The sequence below is a fragment of the Micromys minutus genome (assembly GCF_963924665.1).
Source record: "Micromys minutus genome assembly, chromosome: 29".
In the NCBI taxonomy this organism is placed as follows: Eukaryota; Metazoa; Chordata; class Mammalia; order Rodentia; family Muridae; genus Micromys; species Micromys minutus.
Window position 1 is genome coordinate 12286287 of NC_137964.1, and position 23096 is coordinate 12309382.

The following is a 23096-nucleotide window of genomic DNA, read 5'->3' on the forward strand; positions in this document are numbered from 1 at the left end:
CCTGCTGCTGCCACCGTGGTGTACCCACCATCTCGCTCACCGTCACTGTCACGCCAACCCTCCATCACTCCCAACCCCCATCCAGCGGGTTGGTACCTCCTCACCAGCCTGTCTTATGGACACTCCAGCAGCAACAGTGACATCTTGGGGACCAGAAGAACTTCCCAGAGCTTCATTCTGAAATCTGAAGATGCCACTGGAACAAGCCCGAGGCCCCAGGGCAGAAAAGACTCAGAGAATCAGCTCGGATTTGTTTAGCTTTTGTTGAGACAGGAAGGTCTCACATAGCCCAGGCTGGCCTGGAACTCGCTATGTAGTTAAGGACAGCGTTGAATCACTGATCCTTCTGCTTCTGTTTCTCAAGTGCTGAGATTGCCGCCACCCTGTCCCCGTTCATGGGGTGCTGGTGATGGAGGTTTGGACTTCCTGAATACTAGAAATACTGAGCTCCCAGAGACCGACTTAGAACTCAGGGACAGAGACATCTAAACTCAACTAGTGCCCTGCCAGAACTGTAACCCACCCCATACACACACAGGGCAAACTTTGGGGTCCAGTCTTTGTGGCATCTATGGAGAATTTAGGGGGCAAGATGTGAATTCTTTAGGTCTCGTGGGCTTCCCCAGCCAGCACAAGCCCCGCACTGGACCACAGAGGGTGGCGCGGCCGTGAAGACAAATGACCACCGATTCTCAGCTTTCGTGGGAGGGAAGGGGTTTGAAGTTTTGTGTCTTTTAAAAAAATACCACTGGCAACAGCTGAAATCACCGAGACTCCTGGCTTGTCTATCTTTATGAGTGTGTACCCCCCAACTCTCTTGGCTCTACACCCCCTCCCCAAATCTGGTAATAAGGCATCAGATCTGGGAAACCAGAGGTGGAGGGGGTTGGGCCCTACGTGCTGCCCTGCATGGCCTGTCTGACCTCTTGACCCCTCTGGGCTTGAGGCCACAATGCCTGCCCACGCTGGTCAATAAGCAGGCTCCATTCAAGGCTGTCTCTTAGTGGGCAGCTGCCAACCCGCCAGGACAAGTGCTGAGTGAGCTGGGGCCACCGTGAGGAAGCAGGAGCCAGTCCGGAGGGGTTGGTGGCCATGGGCAACCCTGGTGAATGGATCAGTGTGCCTGTAGCATTAGTCACCTACCTCAGGACATAAACCCCTTGTGAGTCCAACCACCTGTTTTTCATGTCCTGATGGGTGTCACTCTCAGGGTTTCTCCTTGCAACTTGAAGGAGAGTCAATAGGCTGAGAAGTGATAGATGTCACCGCCAGGAGACAAGGGTGACTAAACTGTTCCTTGGATTCCTTCCTCGTAGTGCTTCATGTGGAGAAGTATGCTTAGGAGAGAGACCCACACAGCCGACCAGTCAAAGATGGCACACACAGAACCAGGACCCCATGCCTGGCTGTCATCCTGTGTGGCTGACCTACGTTCTGTTTCCAAAACAAGACATTTTTAGAATCCAGCCTGAAAGCCTTTACAGTCCACTGAGGGAAAAATTGCATGCAGGTTGAGGAGTTGGGGGCTGGAGGGAATTTGTTAGGAGTGTGTGTGTGTGTGTGTGTGTGTGTGTGTGTGTGTGTGTGGTGTGTTCACGTGTTTATAATTCAGATGGGAGGGATCTGCAAAGGGGAGGACTCAAAAGAATTTGGGGAGAGGTGAACTTAGCTCCTGGACTACAGTGCCCTCTTCAGGCGCGGTTGGGAACTGTTAGAGAACCCCAGCAATCTCCGTCCTCTGGGAGCCTGCAATTTTGTGGCTTCCACAACAGACACACATCCCTTTGCTGCCCCCGTTGCTATGAGAGGGTAAGGGTGAAGTGTCTTTCTGGGTTTCTGGAGCTGGAATATTAATTCTATATCAAATCTATTAATACTCGAGGGGGAGGTTTGTTTTGTTGTTTGCCTGTTTTTGTTTGTTTGCTTGTTTTGTTTTGAGACGGAGGCCAAATTGCCCAGGCAGGCCTGGAACTTAGAATTTTTGTGCCTCAGTTTCCTAGGTTCTGGGATTACAGGCCTGGACCATTACATCTGGCTTAGTTTTGCTATTTTTTTCCTTTAAACGATTTATTTTATTTTAGTGTGTGTGTGTGTGTGTGTGTCAGAAGAGGTCAGATTCCCTAGAACTAGATTTATGAGCAGTTGTGAGCACCCAGGTGGGTACTAGAAACTGACCTCTGGTTGTCTGTAAGAGCAGCAAGCACTTTTAACCACTTGTCGTTTAGTTTGTTTTTGTTTTGAGAGAGATTTTCACTATATAGCCCTGGCTGTCTTGGAACTCTTTCTGTAGACCAGGCTGTCCTTGAACTCACAGAGAACTGCCCTCCTCTGCCTCCTCAGTGCTGGGATTAAAGGCGTGAGCTAACACACCAAGCTATAGTCTTGTTTTTAAGGACAAGGAAAACAAACTGAAAAGCAGTCAGCCTCTGACCATGGGCTTGGCCTTTATCAGCGAACATCCTGTCCATTTCTCTCTCTGCCATAACCGAATACAGACAAGATGCATCTCAGAGGAGGAAGGGCTTATGTTAGCTTACACTTCTGGGGAGCTTAGTCCATTATGGCCAGGAAGACAGGGCAGCAGGAGCCTGAGGCAGCTGGTCCTATGGCATCCACAGTCAGGGAGCAGAGGCAGATGAATGCTGGTGGTAAACTTGCTCTCTCTCCCCCCTCCCCCTTTCCTTGTTTCTTTCTTTGTTTTTTTTCTATTTGTTTATTTGTTTATTTATTTTTTGAGACAGGGTTTCTCTGTGTTGCTCTGGCTGTCCTGGAACACGCTCCGTGGACCAGACTGGTCCCCAACTCCCGTAGATCCACCTGCCTCTGTCTCTGCCTCACAAGCGCTGGGATTAAAGATGTGTGCCGTCACAGTCTGGTTTGAGTGTCACCTGAAGGACATGGAAGAAGAAAACTGCTTTTCTGCCTGCTTGCTCTCACTCTTGCTGGGTTGCTGTGGCAACCCTTCACCATGTTAGAAGCACCTTCTTTGGGATTCCAGCATGGACTGCAGACCTTTGGTGCCAGAGTAGGATCACTGAGACAGGGTGACGTGCACTGAACGATCGCAGGTTCTTGGTCTCTCTGGTGTGAGACTGAAAGTAGAATTAGGTAGAAAAGAACAATTATTAGATACTGATTTATTGATTTATTTAGTGATTTACTTAAATCGTTGCCTTCACTTGCTCCCAGGAACAGAATGACCTGGAGGAACATCTAAAGCTGTGGGTTGTTGCCCTTAACTTGCTGACACGTACTTCAATACAACCTCACTTGCCCCACCTAGTGGTTCTAGAGCGTAGGATGAGGATATAAACGGCCCAGGATCAAAGCCTTTCTGTCCTGGCTTAGGTCCACTAGTGACATCTTCTCTCCCCCACTCTCAGTGTTGGATGCTTATTCCAGAAAGATTTCTGAAATGAGGCAGCCAGTGCTGGTCTGTCTGGACCTCATCTTGTAAACTAATCTAATAACTCATATATATATATATATATATATATACATATATATATATATAGATAGATAGATAGATAGATGAGTGTGTGTGTATATGAATGTACGTATATGCATGTGTGTGTGCATATATGTATTTATATATGTGTGTATATGTGTATATGCATTTATGTATATGTGTGTATATATTTGTGTGTGTATATATGTGTATGTGTGTGTATACGTGTGTGTATATATGTGTATGTGTGTGTGTATAAATGTGTATATGTGTGTGTGTGTATGCATTCATTCTAGTAGTTTTGTTCCTTTTTAAAACCTAGACTAAGATAAACATAAACTCTAGAGATTCCTCTGAGACAGCAAAAAGAAGTCCTGCTGGAACAGATCAGCCAGCATGAAGGCCTGGGTTTGCATCCAGAGCCATGTAAAAGGATGGACTTGGTGCTGCATGCCTGTAATCCCAGTGACTGCAAGAAGGGAAGGAGACAGGTGGGTCCCTGGGGTTCACTGGCCTGCTCGCCCAGACTACTAGGAGAGCTTCAGACCAATCAGAGGCCTTGTATAACACACACCCACACCCACCGACACACACACACACACACACACACACACACACACACACACACACGAGAGAGAGAGAGAGAGAGAGAGAGAGAGAGAGCAGCAAAATATAAAAACAAAGCTGATTATTTTATCAATCAAAAATAATAAACCATTTTTCATTTTGCGATAAGGTTTTTCTCAGTTGCCTAAGTTGGTCTGAACTTGAAACTGTTTTGCCTCAGCTATCTGAGCAACTGCGAAGACAGACCTGTGTCATGAAGTCTGGCAAAGTTTTCTTCCTTTCTCTTTCTTTTTCTTTCTTTCTTTCTTTCTTTTCTTTTTCTTTCTTTCTTTCTTTTCTTTTTCTTTCTTTCTTTCTTTCCTTTCTTCTTTCTTCCTTCCTTCCTCCCTCCCTCCTTCCCTCCCTCCCTTCTTCCTTCCTTACTCCCTTCCTCCTTCCCTCCTTTCCTCCCTCCCTCACTCTTTCCCTCCCTCCCTCCCTCCCTCTGTCCTTCCTTCCTTTCTTTCTCCCATGAGCACTGGTGGATGAGGTCATCATCTGTAATCTCACTACCAGGAGTGAAGTAGGAAGATCTCTCAGGCCTGCCTGGGCCACACAGTGAGATCCTATTTCAAAAACAAAGCCATCTGGATGTTGGTGGCACATGCCTGTGACCCCAGAACCCAAGAGGTTGATGGAGAAAGATTACCTCCAACTGGAATTTGAACTCAGGATATGTGGAAGAGCAGCCAGTGTTCTTAACCACTGAGCCATCTCTCCAGCCCCTGTTTTGTTTTTTGAGACAGGATTTCTCTGCGTAATAGCTCAGGCTGTTCTTGAACTCTCATAGATCCCTCTGCCTCAACCTCCTGAGTGCAGTAACTACAGGCATGTGTGTGCTACCACACCTGACCACATGTAGGTTTCCATTTTGTTCCATTTTACATTTTCAACCAGGCTTGATTCTCCATGATGGAAGCAGAGTTGTATGCACACACATGCACACACATGTGCACATACATGCACACACATGTACACACACATGCACACACATGTACACACATGCACACACAGCATATGCCATATATACATACAAACATATTTGGTACAATTGTGGCTATACACACACACACACACACACATATATACACATATACATATATATATGTAGTCACTATGTTATAGCATGTAGTCTAGGTATTTTTTTAAATTTGAGAATTAATTTTAACAAAATATTAAACATTAAAAATGTTTTTAAAAACCACAGGGGACTGGAGAGATGGTTTGGTGGTTAAAAGTGCTTGCAGAGGACTAGACGTTGGACCCCAGTCCCCAGGTGAAGCAGCTAAATCTTGAAAATGTGTGTCCCACGTGCATTTGTGAGCCTGTGTGGTGCCTGGATGGAATCGCTGAACCTCATGCACACGAGCTGCATGCTCTCTACCGCTAAACTCCGCGCCCAGGCTTCCTTTTACTTTGTCTTTCGTGACAAGGTCTCACTAAGTTGCCCAGGCTGCCTTCGAACTTGCCATCCTCTGCTTGTCTCAGTCTGCTGAGGATCTGGAGCCACAGCACTTGAGGGGCTGGGACAGGAGAACTGCCATGGGTTCGAAGCCGGCTTTGGATCAGACAATGAGGTCCACCCTGAACAACACAGACCCTATCTGAAAAACACACAACTGGAGAGGTAGCTCAGCTGGTGGGGAACTTGCCTAGTATACATGATACCTAGGGCTTGATTTTTAAACTGGCATGGTGGCCCTCCAGACTCAATTGGAGGCCAACCTGGGCTACAAGACTGTCTTAGAAAAATGAAGTAGGGGTCAACAAGATGGTTCAACTTGCTGACAAGTCTAACAGTTTGAATTTGATTCTCAGAACCCACACAGGGAAGGACAGAACAGCTCCTGCAAGGTGTCCTCTGACTTACACACACAGAGACACAGACACACACACACATGGACACATACAGACACACACACACACTGACACAAACAGAGACACACACACACATGGACACACACAGACACACACACTGGCACAAACAGAGACACACACACACATGGGCACAACACATACATACATACACAAAGACAGACACATATTCAGACACACACACATACAGACACATAGAGACACAGACACACACAAAGACACACATACTTTCAAGCACTTCCTGACAACTTGCATTTCTACCCCATGAGTCTGTCTGTCCTTCACTATTTCTGGCCTTTCATGTGGCCTTCAACAGCATCTGCCACTGTCTTCAGTTGTAGAATGTTAAGTTTGAATGATTTTCCCATCAGAATTCTGCAGCTAGAGTTCTGCTGCCTTTAGAACGTGTGGTTGCTACCAAGGAGACTGAGGCCATGAGGATCCCTGGTCCTTAGTATGTGACCTGTTCCTTACTATTTAAAAGGCTCTTCCATCTTTCTTTTAGCCCCAATATTCTGATATTTCACAAAGTAGTTTCCGCGGGTCTTTGAATCCACCACACTAGGTACCTTTTAACTAAGAGACTCGGGAGTTTCAGTTCTGGGAGAGTTCGCTAGTGCTTTCTTAGCCAGCATTTGGTGGTGGAAGGCTCTGGATTTCAAGGCTAGCCTTACCTACATCATGAACCTGAGGCTAGCCTGGGCTCTTCGAGACTCTCTATCTTTCAGTCTTTGTTTCCTTTGTTGTTTCTTACTAAACTACTTTTTGCTTTTTACTTTTAAACTTCCTGGATCTCTTTCTGTCTCCCCTTTTCTTATTTTTCCCTTTCTTTCTGTCTATAACTCTTCTATTGGGTTTCAGTTACAACTCTGACAATGTTATTAGTTCCAGGGTCTTCCCAAATACTGTGATTTTTTTTAATGGCCTCTTCAGAAGGGTAACAAGAAAAGAGGGCCAGGTGCTTATAAAGTGTCCTGGGATCCTCATTGTAATCTTCTTCTCTACCTGAGGGCCACCTCAGAGGTCCCCCATGGCTCCTCCAGTTTGGACCCTGATGCTGCTGGTGGGGGTTGCCTGGGGCCAGGACCAAGTGCCTAACTCTGTGTGGTAAGCTGGGCTGGGAACAAGGGTCAAAGGTTTCCTGGGTTTCGTTTGGGGATGCCAGAGGGGAGAGAAAATTATAAACAGCTTTATAACTGATGTAACTCGGCTGACAGAGGGCTTGCTTGACCTACACAAAGCCCTAGTTTCAAACCCCAGCACCATGTTAACTTGCTGCGGTGGCTCAGGATATATTACTAGCTCAGAGAAGGTAGAGACCGGGGGATTGGGAAGAAGATAACCTATTGACCAGGATGGAGGAGTCTCACATCCCCAGGACCTGAAATTGAGGTGACATTCCAGGCTGAGAGGGAAAGACAAAGAATTTATACTCCCCAAAACCCCATGGCGGGCCGAGCTGATAGCTGATAGGTTCAAGTTAGAAGGCAGTAAGGAATGAGAGGTAGTTTAGGTTCGTTGAACTTGGGTGCAGGGCTCTGGACAGGTAGCAGTTGAATTGTGGGAAGTTCTGACCCAAGCTGATGAAAGACGGGCTTCTTCATTGAGTTTGTAAGGTGGGGAGGAGGGTTGGGTATGGTGGTGCAAAGCTATAATTCTAGCACTAGGAGTGAAGGAGGCAGGAGGAGTGAATGCTTGAGGCTAGCCTGGGCTACTCATCACAAGACTTTGTCTCTAAAAGAGCTAGATGTGGTGGTGAACTCCTGTAAACCAGGTACATAGAAGGTGGAGGCAGGAGACTCATGATCTTAATTAAGGTCATTCTTAGTTACTTAGGGGGAGTTTGAGGCTAGCCTGGGTTACATGAGACTCTATCTTAAAAGAAAGAAGGAGAGAGAGAGAAGGAAGGACACAACATAATCATAGTCTTAGTGATGATCTGAATAATGACAAAGGTAACATTCTTTGTTTTCTCCAAACTAACCCCAAGGAGACTGAACTCTCCCAACCCGAAGCCGATGATGCGCACTTTGAGGGAGGACTGTGAGTTGAAACCAGACCTGCTTAGGCCTCCTTTCCCTCCATCTGTTCTAACCGTCAACTCCAGGCCCTAGTACAGAGCTCATGGTCAGGGTACAGCAATCAGATAAACATGGGATACAGCACAAAGGGCAGCTCCTGAACAACCAAGGGCAGAGGGAACAGTGGGAAAATAGCCTGACTCCACCCGAAAGACTCCTGCTCACATTAACTATGACAAGCACTAGATAGGATGGCACAGGTTTGCCAACTCAGCACTGGGGAGGCCAAAGCAAGAGGATCACAAATTCCAGGCTAGCCTGGGCTACATAGTAACAAGACCTTGTCTCAAAATAACAAAACAACAGGCTAGGTATTGTTGTGCACACTTGCAATCCTAGCTCTCAGGAGGCTGAGGCAGGAGGATCTGGAGTTCAAGACTCCTTGGGCCACATGAGGATGTGAGGCAGGGGTACGGAGAGATGACTCAGGAGGCAGCATCCTTGCCGCACAAGCGTAAGGACCTGAGTTCCATCCCTAGCAACCATGTAAAGAGCTTGCTGTGGTAGTGCACGCTGTAATCCCAGCACTGGAGACGCAGACACAGGAGGGTCTCTAGGGTCCCTTGCCCAGCTGGTGCAGTCGAATCAGTGAGCTCTGGGTTCACTGAGAGAGACCCTATCTCAAAACATAAAGTGGAGAGAGACTGAGGAAGATACCTGATGTTGACCACTGATCTCTACATGCATGCATATCTGCACACACACACACACACACACACACACACACACACACACTCATGCACGCACATGTTCACACAAGCACACAGCAAGATAACAGTAATAATAGCCACAACCAAACACATGCTGCCAAGACTGTCTGAATCCGCCCAGTTCGTGCTCCCGAACTTTGTCACCACTCTCTCTATTCACCAGCTCCACATCTCCCCTACCCCAATTCTGTGTCTCCCCCATCTCTGCTCTGGATCTGAGCTTTTAGCACTGTCCTTCTCTAGACTTAGTGACCCTGCCAACCCCACCTCCCAGTGTGGCTTTGTGACCCGACCCTTGCCCTCTGCCCTTTCCGAGGCCTTACAGAGACTCTTTCTTCCCAGCCATTCTCTCCAAGTGTGACTTTGAAGATAATTCCAGGCCTTTCTGTGACTGGTCTCAAATGTCGGAGGATGATGGGGACTGGGTTCGGACCACTGGGCCCTCCCTGACTGGCACTTCTGGCCCCCCTGGGGGGTACCCCAATGGAGGTGAGGCCTGAAGGAAGCCTAAAGTTTGGCGGAGGACAGTGGAGAGGGGATAAAGTTGGAAGGGGGCTGCTGGAAGCAGAGCTGAACAGGAGGTGGAGGGGGCGGCTCCTGGGGACAGCAAGGCCCCAGTCTTTTCCACTCTGTCTCTCCACAGAGGGGTATTACCTGCACATGGATCCCAAGACCTTCCCTCCGGGCGGAGTGGCACGCCTGCGCAGCCCTGACATATGGGAGCAAGGCCCGCTCTGCATCCACTTTGCCTTCCACATGTTTGGGCTGTCCTGGGGTGCTCAGCTCAGACTGCTACTGCTCAGGGGCCGGAAGCACCGCCGGCCCTACATGCTCTGGAAACACGCGAACACCCAGAGTCCCTCTTGGATGCCCACGACTGTCACTGTACCAGCAAATCATGACATACCAAGCTGGGTGAGGTCAAGAGCAGACCTAGAAGTCTGGGAGGGAAATGGCTAAAGGAAGGGGCTTAGGAAGGTAGGATGTGGCGATGGGGGAACCCAGAGGGCAGTCGTGGAGTTTTCTGGCACCAAGCCTGGGGCCTGAGGTCACTCTCTAGGGCTCATGAGGCAAAACCAACCCCCAAAAGTTGTCCTCTGACTCACATTTGTGCTGTGTGTAATAAATGAATGTAATTGTTTTTTTAAAAAAAGAGGAGACCTAGGTCCCCAGCCATCTGAATTCAAGATGGAAAACAGCAACCACAGAGAAAGGAGGCCAGTCATGTGGCTCCCAGGGTCAGGGTCTCTTTGTCCCTATAATCCGCAGCTGATGTTTGAAGGCAAGCGAGGAAACACCGCCTACCTGGACATTTCTCTGGATGGCCTCTCTATCCAACGGGGTACCTGCAATCGGAGTGAGTTCCTGCCCTTCGTGTGTGCCTCTCCTTCTCCTGACCCTCTTCCCTGATAGAGGAAACTTCCCTAAATAGGAGAGAGACAGCTCAGCAAGCACGACCCTGGTTTCTCATGAATTGAAAATTCTGGTTTCTTGGTGCTATGTCGCCCCACACCCCTGGCTCCTAAAGCAGTCAGTATGTCTCCTTTCAACATGGAGCTGTGGGGGATATCTGGTCTGCAATCACTGACCAGGACCCATGACCACAGACTGGCCTATCTTAGCCCGTGTGTGCGTCCATAAACCCTTGGTGTGTATCTTAGACGGTAAAGCACCTGGCTCGCATGCACAGTTCCCTTGTGATGGCATGCACCTTTAATCCCAGCATCCTGGAGGATCCTAAATTCAAGGTTATCCTACTTCACGGCAAACTTGAGGCAAGCCTGGGCTGCATTCCATGCTGTTTCTAAAACAAAAGAGGTCTTTGGTTCCACGAAAATCTGATTATAAAGTCATTGTAGGGGTTACCCCATACAACTACTCTGATACACGCAGAACGTTCCCTGTAGGCTGGCTGGAAAGAAAAACTCCAGCGCTGTGAAGGGAACTTATACTCACTGAACATGGGCTAGGTGCTCCTCAAACATAATTTAATTTGCAGCTTTACACAGAGACAACCCCCAGTTTACACACAAGACATCTAAGACTCCGCGGGCTATGAAACTTGTACTAAGAGCAGAACTCTTGAGCAGAAGGATGTAGGTTGGCCTCAAAGCTTGCTAACGTGCACGACAGTCTTGAGAGTAGGCCTCAGAGTTCTGACCCCAAGCTGAGGCATTTTTTTTCTACGCTTCCTCCTATGACAGAAAGCTCGCTGCCCCTTCCTTTTGATATTGGGGTTTAACCAGGGCTTTGTATACATTGGGCAAATGCTCTACCACTGAGCCATATCCCCAAATTCTCACTGGACAAGGGTCCTACCACTGAGCTAAGTTTGTCACTGTTAGGTTTTAGGAGAATGCTTTACTGCTGAGTACTGTCCTAAGTCCCGTATCAGAGGATTTCAGAAAAAGACTCTGTGGCTAAACTGTACTTTCAGCCTTTTGATAGGGGGATTCTAGGCAGGGGCTCTACCACTGAGCCACGCCCCCAGCTCCATCTCTTCTCTTCTTTTTCCTCCTCTCAGTCTGTATGTCCCAGATGTGCACCTTTGATACGCTGGATGATCTCTGTGGCTGGAGCTGGATTCCAACGGCCACCGGGGCTAAGTGGACCCAGAAGTGGGGATCATCGGGGAAACTGGGTGTGGGGCCTGATGAAGACTTCTCTAACCCTGGTAGTGAGTATTGCATATATCCCTAGCATCTCTGGGCTCCAGTGACCTCTACGTCTCCTACAACAGCATCTCTAGGTCAGGCCAGAAACCCGACAGCCTCAAGTTTCCCTCAGCTGGAGGATCCTGGCAAGAAGCATAATTTCAAGTATCCTCCAGCTCCCTCCACTGCAATAATGGCTGCCAAGCAGACCCAGCACCACCTACTTCTCACAATCTTTCATTATCATCATTCATTCATTCATTCATTCTTCATCTGGTATTTACTGAGTAGCCATCCTGTACACTATCCTATAAAGTTACGAACTGGTGTGTAAAACCCGCAAGCAGCCAGGTAAGGCGGAGTAAGCCTGTAATTCCAGCACCCGGGAGGCTGAGGCAGAAAGACCGTGAGTCAGGTCAGCCTGGACTAGTTGGCAAGATCCTGACTTAATTCCACTTGGGTTTCCGGCTAAGCAGCCACTGTTCGGATGAGAACCACTGAGGAAGCTTTGCCGTCAAGACAGCCAATCAATGTTCCTTCCTGTCATTACAGTCACAGTGACCCCTTCCTCCTCCTCATCTCCCCGTTACTCCTGCTCGGGCTTTCTCTTCCTGTTTCTGCATCCACGCTTTCCTTCTCTCTCCCTCGCGGTGCCCATCTCCTCTTCATCTCAACACCGTCCTTGCATCCAGCAAATTTTGGAGGTCAAATACCAAGCGATGTTTGAGTTCCATTCTCAGTTTACTTGTTGTTATGATCACTCAGCTTCCTGTTCCGGGAGGCTTACCTTCTAGAAAGTTCTTCAACAACCCCTTCCCTTCCATTTGAAACCATTGGTTCGTTCTCTTGGCTTGTTGGCCTCTCTCAGCTCGAGGTTTGTAGGAATCCGAAGGTGGTTGGGCATGAGTACGCATGCGTGTGCGCTCTTTGCCGCAAATCAGTGCCCTTTATTTCTTGGTTACTAGTTGCGTCACTAAGCAAAGCTCAGATTGATTGGCTGTCTTGGTTTAATAGAGAAGGAAATGCTGGGTGCAAGCTGCCTACTTCTCAGGGTCAGAGTGAATGTCTTGCGTCAACTTAAGTGACTAACTCAGCTGTTTCCGGAGTTGGGGGCGGGGAAGAAAGAGGCCCTAACTACTAGACCTGAAGAGTCAGCACCCAGGGGACAAGATCGTGATGACTGTTGCTGAGAGCATGTCTTTACTATAGCGACACCAGGTCTTTACCCAGTTCAGGCTCTCTGCCAGTAGTGATGTGGGTGTAACCCCCTGACCTGTTCCTCATACTAGGCAGCTGTTGGAGCTCCTGACAGCTAGGTCTCTATCTTCCCCCAGGTCCCTGTGTCTTCACCTCCATCCCCGGCATTTTCTTCACTGGCCCTTTTCTTTCACAGATGGATACTACATGCTCCTGGACCCTACAAATGCAAGGCCAGGACAGAAAGCCGTGCTTCTGAGTCCCTTGAGCCACTCCAGCGGCTGTCTGACCCTGTCTTTCTACTACATAATGCACGGCCAGGGACATGAAGAAGGCCTTTTTGTCTATGCTACATTTTTGGGTTAGAAGAGTTTACCGACCATGGGTACCATCTAGAAGGGTTGGATTGACAGGGAACTGAGAGGCAATATCTCCTCGGGGTCTAGGGAAATCTGATGTACTTGTAAGATTGTGCCATGTGTTAGAAATAGGAAGTACACCATGGTGGGTGGCGCTTGGAAGGTTTCGGCAGGAAGGTTAAGAAGATCAAGGCCAGTCTCTGCCACAAAGTGAGTTTGAGACCAGCTTAGACTACAGGAGACCACCTGAATCAATAACAAATGAAAGTAAACCAGCCAGAGAGAGAGAAAGAGCTCAGGAAAGTGTTTGCCACACAAGTTTGAGACCCTGACTACCACCCCAACACCCACGAAGTATGCTAAGCAGAGTAGCTTACTTGTAATCCTAGCACTGGGGAGGCACAGGTAAGTGGGTGGATCCCAGAGGCTCCCTGGCCAGCTAGCATACGACTGTTTCAAAAACCAAGGTGGATAGCTTCCAAGGAATCACATCTGAGGTTGACTTCTGACCTTCATACACATATGTGTGCACATCTGCATAAAGGCCTGCATGCACATACACCTATAGGTATGCACATGCATCCACGAGTTCTTGTACACATACACTCATACAAAGCAGGAGGAGAACAGAGGCAGAGACAGAGGGAGGGAGGAGGAGACAGAGGAGGAGGGGAGGGAGGGAGAGAGAGAGAGGTTGATGATAGAAGTTTGCTTGCATCTGGAGAAATATTGCTTTAGTGTTTCCTACCCAATTTGTCTTCAAATTCCCATAAACGTCCTTCTTTTCTGTTTTTTTTCACCATTGTAGGCAACATCCGGAAACACACTCTCTTCTCAGGACACCCTGGACCTGACTGGCAGGCTGTGTCTGTCAATTACACAGGACAGGGACAGATACAGGTACAGGGGAACAAGGTCCTCATTGGGAGTCTCTGTTTATGGCAGGTTCCCTCCCTCCGCGTGAGTTGAGGACCTCGGCATCGGCATCGGGAGCCGGAGCTGGCTCTTTGAATGGAAATGCCAAAGAGGAAGTGTCTTAGTTTCTTTTTCTGTCCAGGTGACAAAATACTTTAACAAAAGCAACTTAAAGGAGAAAGGACTTGTTCTGGGTGACAGTTCAAGGGTAAAGCAGGGAGGAATCCTTGAGAGCAGGAACTTGAAGAAGCTGGTCACATCATGCCCACAGTCAGGAAACAGAGAACAATAAATAAAGGCTCATTGCTATTCAACTTCTTTTCTCAACTAGCACAGTCCAGGGTCCCAGCTAGGGAATGATGCCGCCCACAGTGGAAGGATCTTCCCACCCAACTAACAAAATCAAGATAATCCTCCCTTCATTCCCTCTCCTCAACACCCTCTATAGGCATGCCAGAGACCTTTTTGCCAGGTGACTTTAGATGTATCAAGTTGATGATTAACACTGGCCTTCATGAGAGGGCTGAAGGATGGGTGAGGAGGGGCGTGGAGTGAGGATTGGTTTGCCTGCACACTCCAGGCTTCCTTTCCTTTCCTTTGCAGTTCATAGTGGTGGGTATATTTGGAAGTAACCCAGAACCAGCAATAGCTGTGGATGCCATCAGCATTGCTCCTTGTGGGGGTGAGAACAGAGCCTTGGGAACCCCTGCTGAATTGGAGGTTGGAGTGATTGGGGGTGGGGTGGGGAGCACAGACTGTCTCAATCTCTCCTCTTGGAATCTGCTAGAGAGGTTTCCCCAGTGCGACTTTGAAGACAGAGCCCATCCTTTCTGCGAATGGAAACAGGTGTTTGGTGACATCGGACACTGGAGCTGGGGAAGTAAAAGTGTACCTACCCCCATCTCAGGGTCCCCAAGAGAGTTCCCATATGGAGGTGAGAAGACTGAGGACCTCCTTGAGGTTATGAGTGCCAGCATCTGCATCTAGTCAGGGACTCAATGGTGTCACTGTCAGTGGACGATGTCTTTATGGATAAGAATTCAAGAGCCAGAAAGAAGGTTATGCTTAGGTTGGTCAGAGTAGCCGGATCATGCGACCCAGGGGAAATTCCATGCTTTGCCATATGAGTACAGTTTAAAGGTGGAACACTTGCTTAGAATCCCGCAGAGAGGGGCTAGTGCATGCGTGTGTGTGTGTGTGTGTGTGTGTGTGTGTGTGTGTGTGTGTGTGTGTGCGTGTGTACAATAGAGCACTTGCTTAGCAGGTGCCACTCCACAGGTTCTATCCCTAGCTCTAGAGGTGACATGGGAGAGCAGTCAAGGCCTTGCTGTGAGCCCAAGACTTCAAAATCTTCTTATTCTCAGCTGCACGTAATGCCAGTGAAGACTGGGTTTCCTGTGTCTTTGGCCTTCTTCGGTTAAGAGCCCTAAATGGGCAGGTTGCAGCGATGTGTACCTGTAATGCGGAGGCTAAGGCAGGAACGCTGTAAGTTCCAGGCCAGCCTGAGCGATATAACTCAAAAACTAAAGAAAACAGCTGGGCGTGATGGCACACACCTTTAATCCCAGCACCTTGGAGTTAGAGGCAGGAGGATCTCTGTGAATTTAAGGCCAGCCCGGTCTACAAAGTGTGTTCCAGTACAGAGAGAGCTGTTATGCAAAGAAACCCTGTCTTGAAAAACAAAACACAAAACAAGCAAATAAAAAAAAACAAAACAAAGCCAGCAAAGGACAATACTGCCATGCATGTTTGGTCATATGTTCACTTGGAAAGCTAGACATGGCTGCAGGAAGCAGCTAGACTTGTCTTGCATGCACGTTTGGGTTTGGGGTCTTACTGCTCTGGCTTCCTTCCTTCACTCAGGGGAGCATTACATTTTCTTCGATTCAGTCAAGTTATCCCACGAGGGGCAGTCTGCCAGGTTGGTGAGTCCACCCTTCTGTGCCCCTGGGGACATCTGTGTGGAGTTTGCTTACCACATGTATGGCCTTGGAAAAGGCACCACGCTCAAGCTCCTGCTGGGGAGTCCTGCGGGTAGCTCTCCCATTCCTCTGTGGAGCCGAGTCGGGTCTCAGAGCTCTGGCTGGATAAACAGCTCTGTCACCATCTCTAAGGGACATCAGCAGCCCATGCAGGTGAGACATGGAGAATGTGCTTTATTTGTGTTTACGGGGAGTAATAAGGGGGTCCCGGGGCAGATGGTGAACAGAGGAGGTGGAGAGGTGGCTTGTTAGTGATTGGTCTTGAGTGCAGTGGCAGGATATTAGGCCCGAGCAACTTATTCAAGAAGAGACTTATTTTGACCTGCAGTAATTTTTGGGGAAGGGGTACAGCCACTTGAGGTGGGCAAGGCATGGCTTACATGGCATGAGCTTGCTGGGTGGCTCGCTGTCTTAGTTAAGGTCTGAGTTTCCATTGCTATGAAAAGACACCATGACCAAGGCGACTCTTATAAAGGACAACATTTAATTGGGACCGGCTTATCAATTCTGAGGTTCAGTCCATTATCATCAAGGTGGGAAAACATGGCAGCATCTAGGTAGGAACGGTGCTGAAGAAGGAGCTGAGAGTTTTACATCTTGTTCCGGAGGCAAACAGGAACAGACTGTCTTCCAAGCAGCTAGGAGGAGGGTCTCAAAGCCCACCCCTAAAGCGATACTTCCTCCAACAAGGCCACACTTCCTAATAGTGCCACTCACTTCCTGGGCCAAGTGTATTCAAACCACCACACTCACAAAGACCATGAAAAACAAGGAACAGTACTAAAGACAGGGTCATGTTATTCCCATTCAATGCCTGACTCTTAGTGGCCCGTGTCCTGAAGGTTCTACAACCTCCCAAGGCAGTGCCACTGGATGATGACCAAGTGTCCTAACGCATGAGCCTGTATGGAGCATTTCAGATTCAGATCATAAAGCTGGAGAAAGCACAGGGAAGACGTGGACTTAAGGCTCAAGAGGCTGGGGGTGTGCTGGACTACTGTCGTTCTCACAAAGTGACCTGTGGGTAGAGGACAGGTACAGCAGGGTTTCTGAGTTCCCAGGAATTTATTCTTTCTCTTCCCTCCTTGACCTTCATTGCCTTCAGTTGGTTATTAAGGCCACCCGGGGCACCAGCACTGCCTTTGCTGTTGCTCTGAACTTCATCTTCATCACTCATGGACCATGTCGGGGTAAGAAAAAAAGTTGAAGGACTCAGTTCCTTCCATCCCTTAGTATGAGGACTAGAACCCAGTTCCTCACATCTGCCAGGCAAGTGCTTTATTGCTGAGTCTCACCTCTACCTTCTCATTTGAGGACTCTGAGCAAGTGTCCTACCACTGAGCCATGCCCCCAGCCCCTCACTGGGGGATTCTAGGCAGGGGCTCTACCACTGAGTCATGCCCCCAGCCCCTCACAGGGGGATTCTAGGCAGGGGCTCTACCCCTGAGCCACGCCCCCAGCCCCTCACTGGGAGATTCTAGGCAGGGGCTCTACCACTGAGTCACACCCCCAGCCCCTCACTGGAGGATTCTAGGCAGGGGCTCTACCCCTGAGCCACGCCCCCAGCCCCTCACTGGGGGAGTCTAGGCAGGGGCTCTATCACTGAGCCACACCCCCAGCCCCTCACTAGGGAGTCCTAGGAAAGTTCTCTACTACTGAGCGCTATTCCCAGTCATACATTATTCTCATTGTAAGACGGGAGCTCACAGCATAGCCTAGTTGGTCTCAAACTTGTGATCCTCTTGCTTTAACTACACTGGTGGCTATGATGGCAGATAGGTACACCACACCCAGCTATGATAAAGTTGTTGATGGCATGAGTTTCTGTAGCAGGATTCAGAACCCTTCTCTAGTGATGCTGAAGTCAGGCTCCATCTCCTTTCGGTTTTGTATTCCCTGTACCTGGCACCACGTCAGATGTGTGTTGGGAGTGCTGCATATTGAATAAGTGAGCGAAGGTTGGAGGTTGCAAGCAGAAAAAGAGTTGACCAAGTAGCCCTCCTCCCTGAGCTCACCCACTCCTATATAGATGTGAGTGAAGGGAAGGTGGTAGAATTTTGACTGAATTACAGGGTTTTGTTTTTCTCTGCAGAACTGCTGCAGACAGAGATTCCTTCCAGTCTTCTGCTTCCACCTACTGGGCCTTCTGAACCTATTGCCCCTATGCTGCCTATGGAGCCCCACGACACCTATATAGACACAATCGCTGTTCCCACAGAACTATCCACGACTTCCACGGAAGAGATCACCATCCCCACAGAGGTGCTCCCTATCTCCACAGAAGTGACAGCTGTTCACACAAAATTGACTAATGTCTCTCCTGAAGAGACCAGTGTCCCCCCTGAGGAGACTATCCTCACAGATGTGACCACTGTTTCTCTTGAAGAGGCCACTCTCCCCACAGAAGTGACCACTGTTCTCACAGAAGTGACCACTGTTCTCACAGAAGTGACCACTCTCCCCACAGAGGTGCTCACTGTCTCCACAGAAGTGACAGCTGTTCACACAAAATTGACTAATGTCTCTCCTGAAGAGACCAGTGTCCCCCCTGAGGAGACTATTCTTACAGATGTTACCACCGTTTCTCCTGAAGAGGCCACTCTCCCCACAGAAGTGACCACTGTTCTCACAGAAGTGACCACTGTTCTCACAAAAGTGCTCACTGTCCCCACTGGAGAGACTACTGTCCCCACAGAGGTGCCCATTGTCTCCGCCGAAGTGACAGGTGTTCATATAGAATTGACTAATTTCTCTTCTGAAGAGACCAGTGTCCTCCTTGAGGAGACCATCCCTATAGAAATCAGCACTGTTTCTCCTGAAGAGACTGTTCTTCCCACAGAAGCGACCACTCTGCCCACAGACGTGCCTACTGTTCTCACAGAAGTGACCACTGTCTCCACAGAAGTGATTAATGTCTCTCCTGAAGAGACCAGTATCCTCCTTGAGGAGACCATCCCTATACAAATCAGCACTGTTTCTCCTGAAGAGACTGTTCTTCCCACAGAAGCGACCACTCTGCCCACAGACGTGCCTACTGTCCCCACAGAAGAGATAGGTGTTCATATAGAAGTGACCAAAGTCTCCCTGCCTGAGGAGACCACCACCCCAGCAGAAGTGACAACTGTTTCTCCTGCCATAATCTCTCCTGAGGAGACCACTGTCCCTTCAGAAGAAACCACTGTCCCTCCTGAAGAGACCACCATTCCTTCTGAAGAGACCCCTGTCTCCACTCAAGAGATCACTCTCCTTACAGAGCAATCTACTGTCAGTCAGACATTCACAGCATGTACACCACCCTGTCCAAGCACTCCACTCATGACCACTGGACCAAGCCTTTCAAATCTTCCAAGTGTCTCAATGATCGGCATGGTCCCAACCACAGGTATGAGGTGGATGGAGCAAGAAGAAGACAAAGAGGAAGTTAGAGAAGGAGGTGCTTTAAACAAAAAAAAAAAAAAAAAACTCTCATATATGACATTCCTACAACAGCCTACAACAGTTTCTCCTCTCTTCTCCTGCCCCCCACCTTCTCCGTTCCCTCCATCCCTACTTCCCTATCCTCTCTCCATTTACCTTCAAAAGGGGGCAGCCTCCCCCCGATATCAACCAAACATGATATATCAAGTCACAATAAGATTAGGTGCCTCTCCTCAGAGTAAGAATGCACTAAGCAACCTGGTAGGAGGGTAAGGGTCCCCAAAGCAAACAAAAGGGTCAGAAACCGGCCACGCACCCTCTGTTGGGAGTCCTACAGAAACACCAATCTATGACATTTCTGCAGAGGACCTAGATCGGAGCCATGCAGGCTCTCTGATGGAGTCTCAGTGGGCCCCTCTAATTCCAGTTTAGTTGATTCTGTGTTTTTTGGTTTTTGGTTTTGTGGTGCCCTTGACCCCTCTGGCTCACAGACTGTCATCAGAGAGGCTTCCTCCAGCAACCGATGGAAACAGAGGCAGAGACCCACAGGCACAAGTTGAGCGGAGTTCAGGAACTCCTGCTGAAGAGGGGCAGGGCTGTGGGAAGGAGATTTTTGAAAAGTCTACACTCAGAGGGCAGACATACGAGCTACAAACCAAACATGTCACGTACTCAGCTCCCTTCCCCCCTCTTCCTTCTCCCGACGCCCCCTCCCTCCTGTATTTCCCTCTGTTCCTTCCCTTGTGTCCTCCTACATAGCTCAGGCAAGCCTTCAATCGATCATTTCTTTGCCTTGGTCTCCAGAGTACTAGGATCACAGGCAAGTACCACCACGTGTCCTCAGTCTGAATAAGTCGTACGTAAGTGCTGATGAGCACAGTATTTTCAAGATTCGTCATTATTTGAGCATTAATCAAATTTTTGTTGTTGTTGTTTTGGTTGGTTGGTTTTGGTTCTGAGACACGGTCCTGGCTTCAAATGACTGTGCAGATGGCCTCGAACTCTTTCACAGTCTTTCTACCTTGGCCTCCCAATTATACTGCCATGCCTGGACATCCCCCCCCCCCACACACACTACTTTTTTTTTTTTAATGGCAGAACAAGTGTAAGCTTATTTAGAGGAGAGAGGCGGGGAGGCTTCTGGGAGAGGTGGGCAGCTGTGGAATAGAGGTCCTGACGGAAGCTGTTTTCCTTTCAGGGAGCTGCCCTCCAAATGCCCACTTGGAATTGTGTGCATGCCTTGCATCCTGTGAGAACCCCAAGCCTAGCTGCCAGTCCCCCTGCACTCCTGACTGTGTCTGCAACCCTGGGTTTTTGTTTAGTAACAATCAATGTATCAACGAGTCTTCCTGCAATTGCCCCTACAACAACAAGTACTACAAGGTAAGCCTCCAGGGGTGCCCAGCTTCCCAGAGGAGGATCCATCAATGCCAGAATGCCTGGGTCCTGGTACTCTCAAGGGATGGGCCCAAAGCACTGGTCATGCAGTGGTAGAACCATTCTTTTTGCATTGGCAGTGGTTTTGCTGTTCTGGAGATAGAGCCAAGGACCCGTTGGATGCTAGGGAAGTGCTCTACCAAAGACCCACATTTTCAACTCTTCTTTAAGGGATTCTAGGCAGATGCTCTACCACTGAGCCACACTCCTAGACCTTCACTGGTGATTTTAGCATAGTGCTCTACCACTGAGCTATAATCTCAACTCAGGACTGGCTGAATTTCTAGAGCTCAGTAGCTATGCATAAATGGCGTCTAGAATCTAGAGTCAGGAAGCAGAGCATGAGCCTATAATCAGCATTCATTCTCTGCATGACCTTGGGAAAATTTATCTGGGTAATCTGTTCCCATGGCTATAAGAATATGCACAATGGTGCTGGGCAGGGGTGGCTCATGCCTTTGACTCCAGGATTCCCAAGGCAGAGGCAGGCAAGTCTCTGAGTTCGAGGCTACCTAGTCTAAAGAGGAATTTCCAGGATAGCCAGGGATATACAGAGAAATCCTGTCTTGAAAAGCTTAAAAACAAAAACCAAAGAGAGAAAGAGAGAGGGAGAGGGAGAGAGAAAGAGAGAAGAAGGAAGAGGAGGAAGGGAAAGAGGAGGAAAAGGAAGGGAAGAAGAAGGAGGAAGGAGGAAGAGGAAGGAGGAGGAGGAGGAGGAAGGGAAGGAGGAGGAGGAAGAGGAAGAGGAGGAGGAGAAGGAAGGGGAAGGAGGAGGAGGAGAAGGAAGGGGAAGGAGGAGGAGCAGAAGGAAGGGAAGAAGAAGGAGGAAGGAGGAGAAGGAGAAGGAGGAAGGGAAGGAGGAGGAGGAGGAGGAAGGGAAGGAGGAAAAGGAAAGAGGAGAAGGAGGAGAAAGAAGAGGGAGGAGGAGGAGAAAGGAGGAGGAGAAAGGGAAGGAGGAGGAAGGGAAGGAGGAAGGGAAGGATGAAGAGGAAGGGAAGGAGGAGAAAGGAGGAGGAGGAAGGGAAGGAGGAAGAGGAAGGGAAGGAGGAGGAAGGGAAGGAGGAGGAAGGGAAGGAAGGAGGAAGGGAAGGAGGAGGAAGGGAAGGAGGAGGAAGGGAAGGAGGAGGAAGAGGAAGGGAAGGAGGAGGAAGGGAAGGAGGAGGAAGGGAAGGAGGAGGAAGGGAAGGAGGAGGAAGAGGAAGGGAAGGAGGAGGAAGGGAAGGAAGGAGGAGGAGGAGGAAGGGAAGGAGGAGGAAGGGAAGGAGGAGGAAGGGAAGGAAGGAGGAGGAGGAAGCACAATAAGACATACCTTTTAACATTTGTTTAGTTCTGAGATAGTTTCCTGTGTCTCAGATGGACCTTCAGCTGAGAATGTAGCTGAGGTGACCTTAATCCTCTGCTCTTTCTGCCTCTACCTCCGTGTGCTGGGCTAATAGGTGTGTGGTTAGGCAGTGCTTAGGATTGTGGGCATGTCTGACATGCCCTCTAGAAACTGAGCTACCAGTAGCCCTCCTTCCCCTTCCCTTCCTCCCCTCCCCATCATCCCCTTCCTCTTCCTCCTTCCCTTCCTCCTCCTCCTCCCCCTTCCTTCTCTTCCTCCTCTCCCTTCCTCCTCTCCTCTTCCCTCTCTTCTCCTCCTCTCCCTCTTCCTTCCCCTCTTCTCCTTCTCCCTTTTCTCTCTCCCTCCCTTTCCTCTCCTCCTCCCCCTCCACATTTCAGTTCCAGCAAGGAGAGGGACTATTACTCCATTTTACTGTGGCCGTTCTGAGCAGTGTTACTCCATAATCCACGCTCTCCTGGGGCTCACTCTGTAGCCCAAGCTAGCCACAAGCTTGTATAATTCTCCTGCCTCGGCCATCCAAATGCCAGGGTTACCGGTGTGCCCTCCCTCTCTTGGCTCACTTTTTTGTTGTTGCCTTACATACCATTATAGATATAGATGCGGGAACACACCTGTAATCCTAACACTGGCGAGGGGGAGACATGAGGATCAGCACTTTAAGATCATCCTCAGCTACTTACAGGAATTCAAGGCTAGCCTGAGCTACATGAAACACTGTCCTAAAATAACAAACAAAACCCAAACTAAACATGTGTTTAGTTTAGTTCCTGTGACTCTGATAAAACAAAAGCAAAAACAAAAAAAAACCAAACTTCGTGTGGGGGAGGATGTATTTTATTTATTTTAGCTCATGATTCCAACTTATCTATCTTTGGAGAGGAAATAAGGCAGCAGGAATATAAGAGAGTTGGCCTTGCTTTCATATTCTAGCCACAGTCAAGAACACAGAGAAATCACTGCATGCATTATTCGTACTCAGTTTTCTTTTATAGAGTCCAGGGCCCCAAGCCAAAGAATGGGACCATGTGCTTTCAAGATGGGTCTTCCCATATCGTAAGGCAATAGGACAGTTC

General features: G+C 48.9%; 1 protein-coding gene across 1 annotated transcript in view; it reads left to right on the forward strand.

The window, feature by feature from the left end:
• Nucleotides 1-6959: 6959 nt before the first annotated feature.
• ZAN (zonadhesin) overlaps nucleotides 6960-23096 on the forward strand; it is a gene marked incomplete at both ends in the record, with an annotated part of 90689 nt that continues 74552 nt past the window's right edge. The window contains 14 exons of the mRNA XM_080941040.1: nucleotides 6960-7033; nucleotides 7923-7972; nucleotides 9063-9209; nucleotides 9364-9635; nucleotides 9990-10077; nucleotides 11245-11397; nucleotides 12768-12932; nucleotides 13739-13830; nucleotides 14449-14527; nucleotides 14633-14779; nucleotides 15709-15980; nucleotides 16933-17017; nucleotides 17920-19209; nucleotides 20428-20627. Coding sequence (XP_080797166.1) covers nucleotides 6960-7033; nucleotides 7923-7972; nucleotides 9063-9209; nucleotides 9364-9635; nucleotides 9990-10077; nucleotides 11245-11397; nucleotides 12768-12932; nucleotides 13739-13830; nucleotides 14449-14527; nucleotides 14633-14779; nucleotides 15709-15980; nucleotides 16933-17017; nucleotides 17920-19209; nucleotides 20428-20627 — 3114 coding nt within the window. The remainder of the gene's footprint in view (nucleotides 7034-7922; nucleotides 7973-9062; nucleotides 9210-9363; nucleotides 9636-9989; nucleotides 10078-11244; nucleotides 11398-12767; nucleotides 12933-13738; nucleotides 13831-14448; nucleotides 14528-14632; nucleotides 14780-15708; nucleotides 15981-16932; nucleotides 17018-17919; nucleotides 19210-20427; nucleotides 20628-23096) is intronic.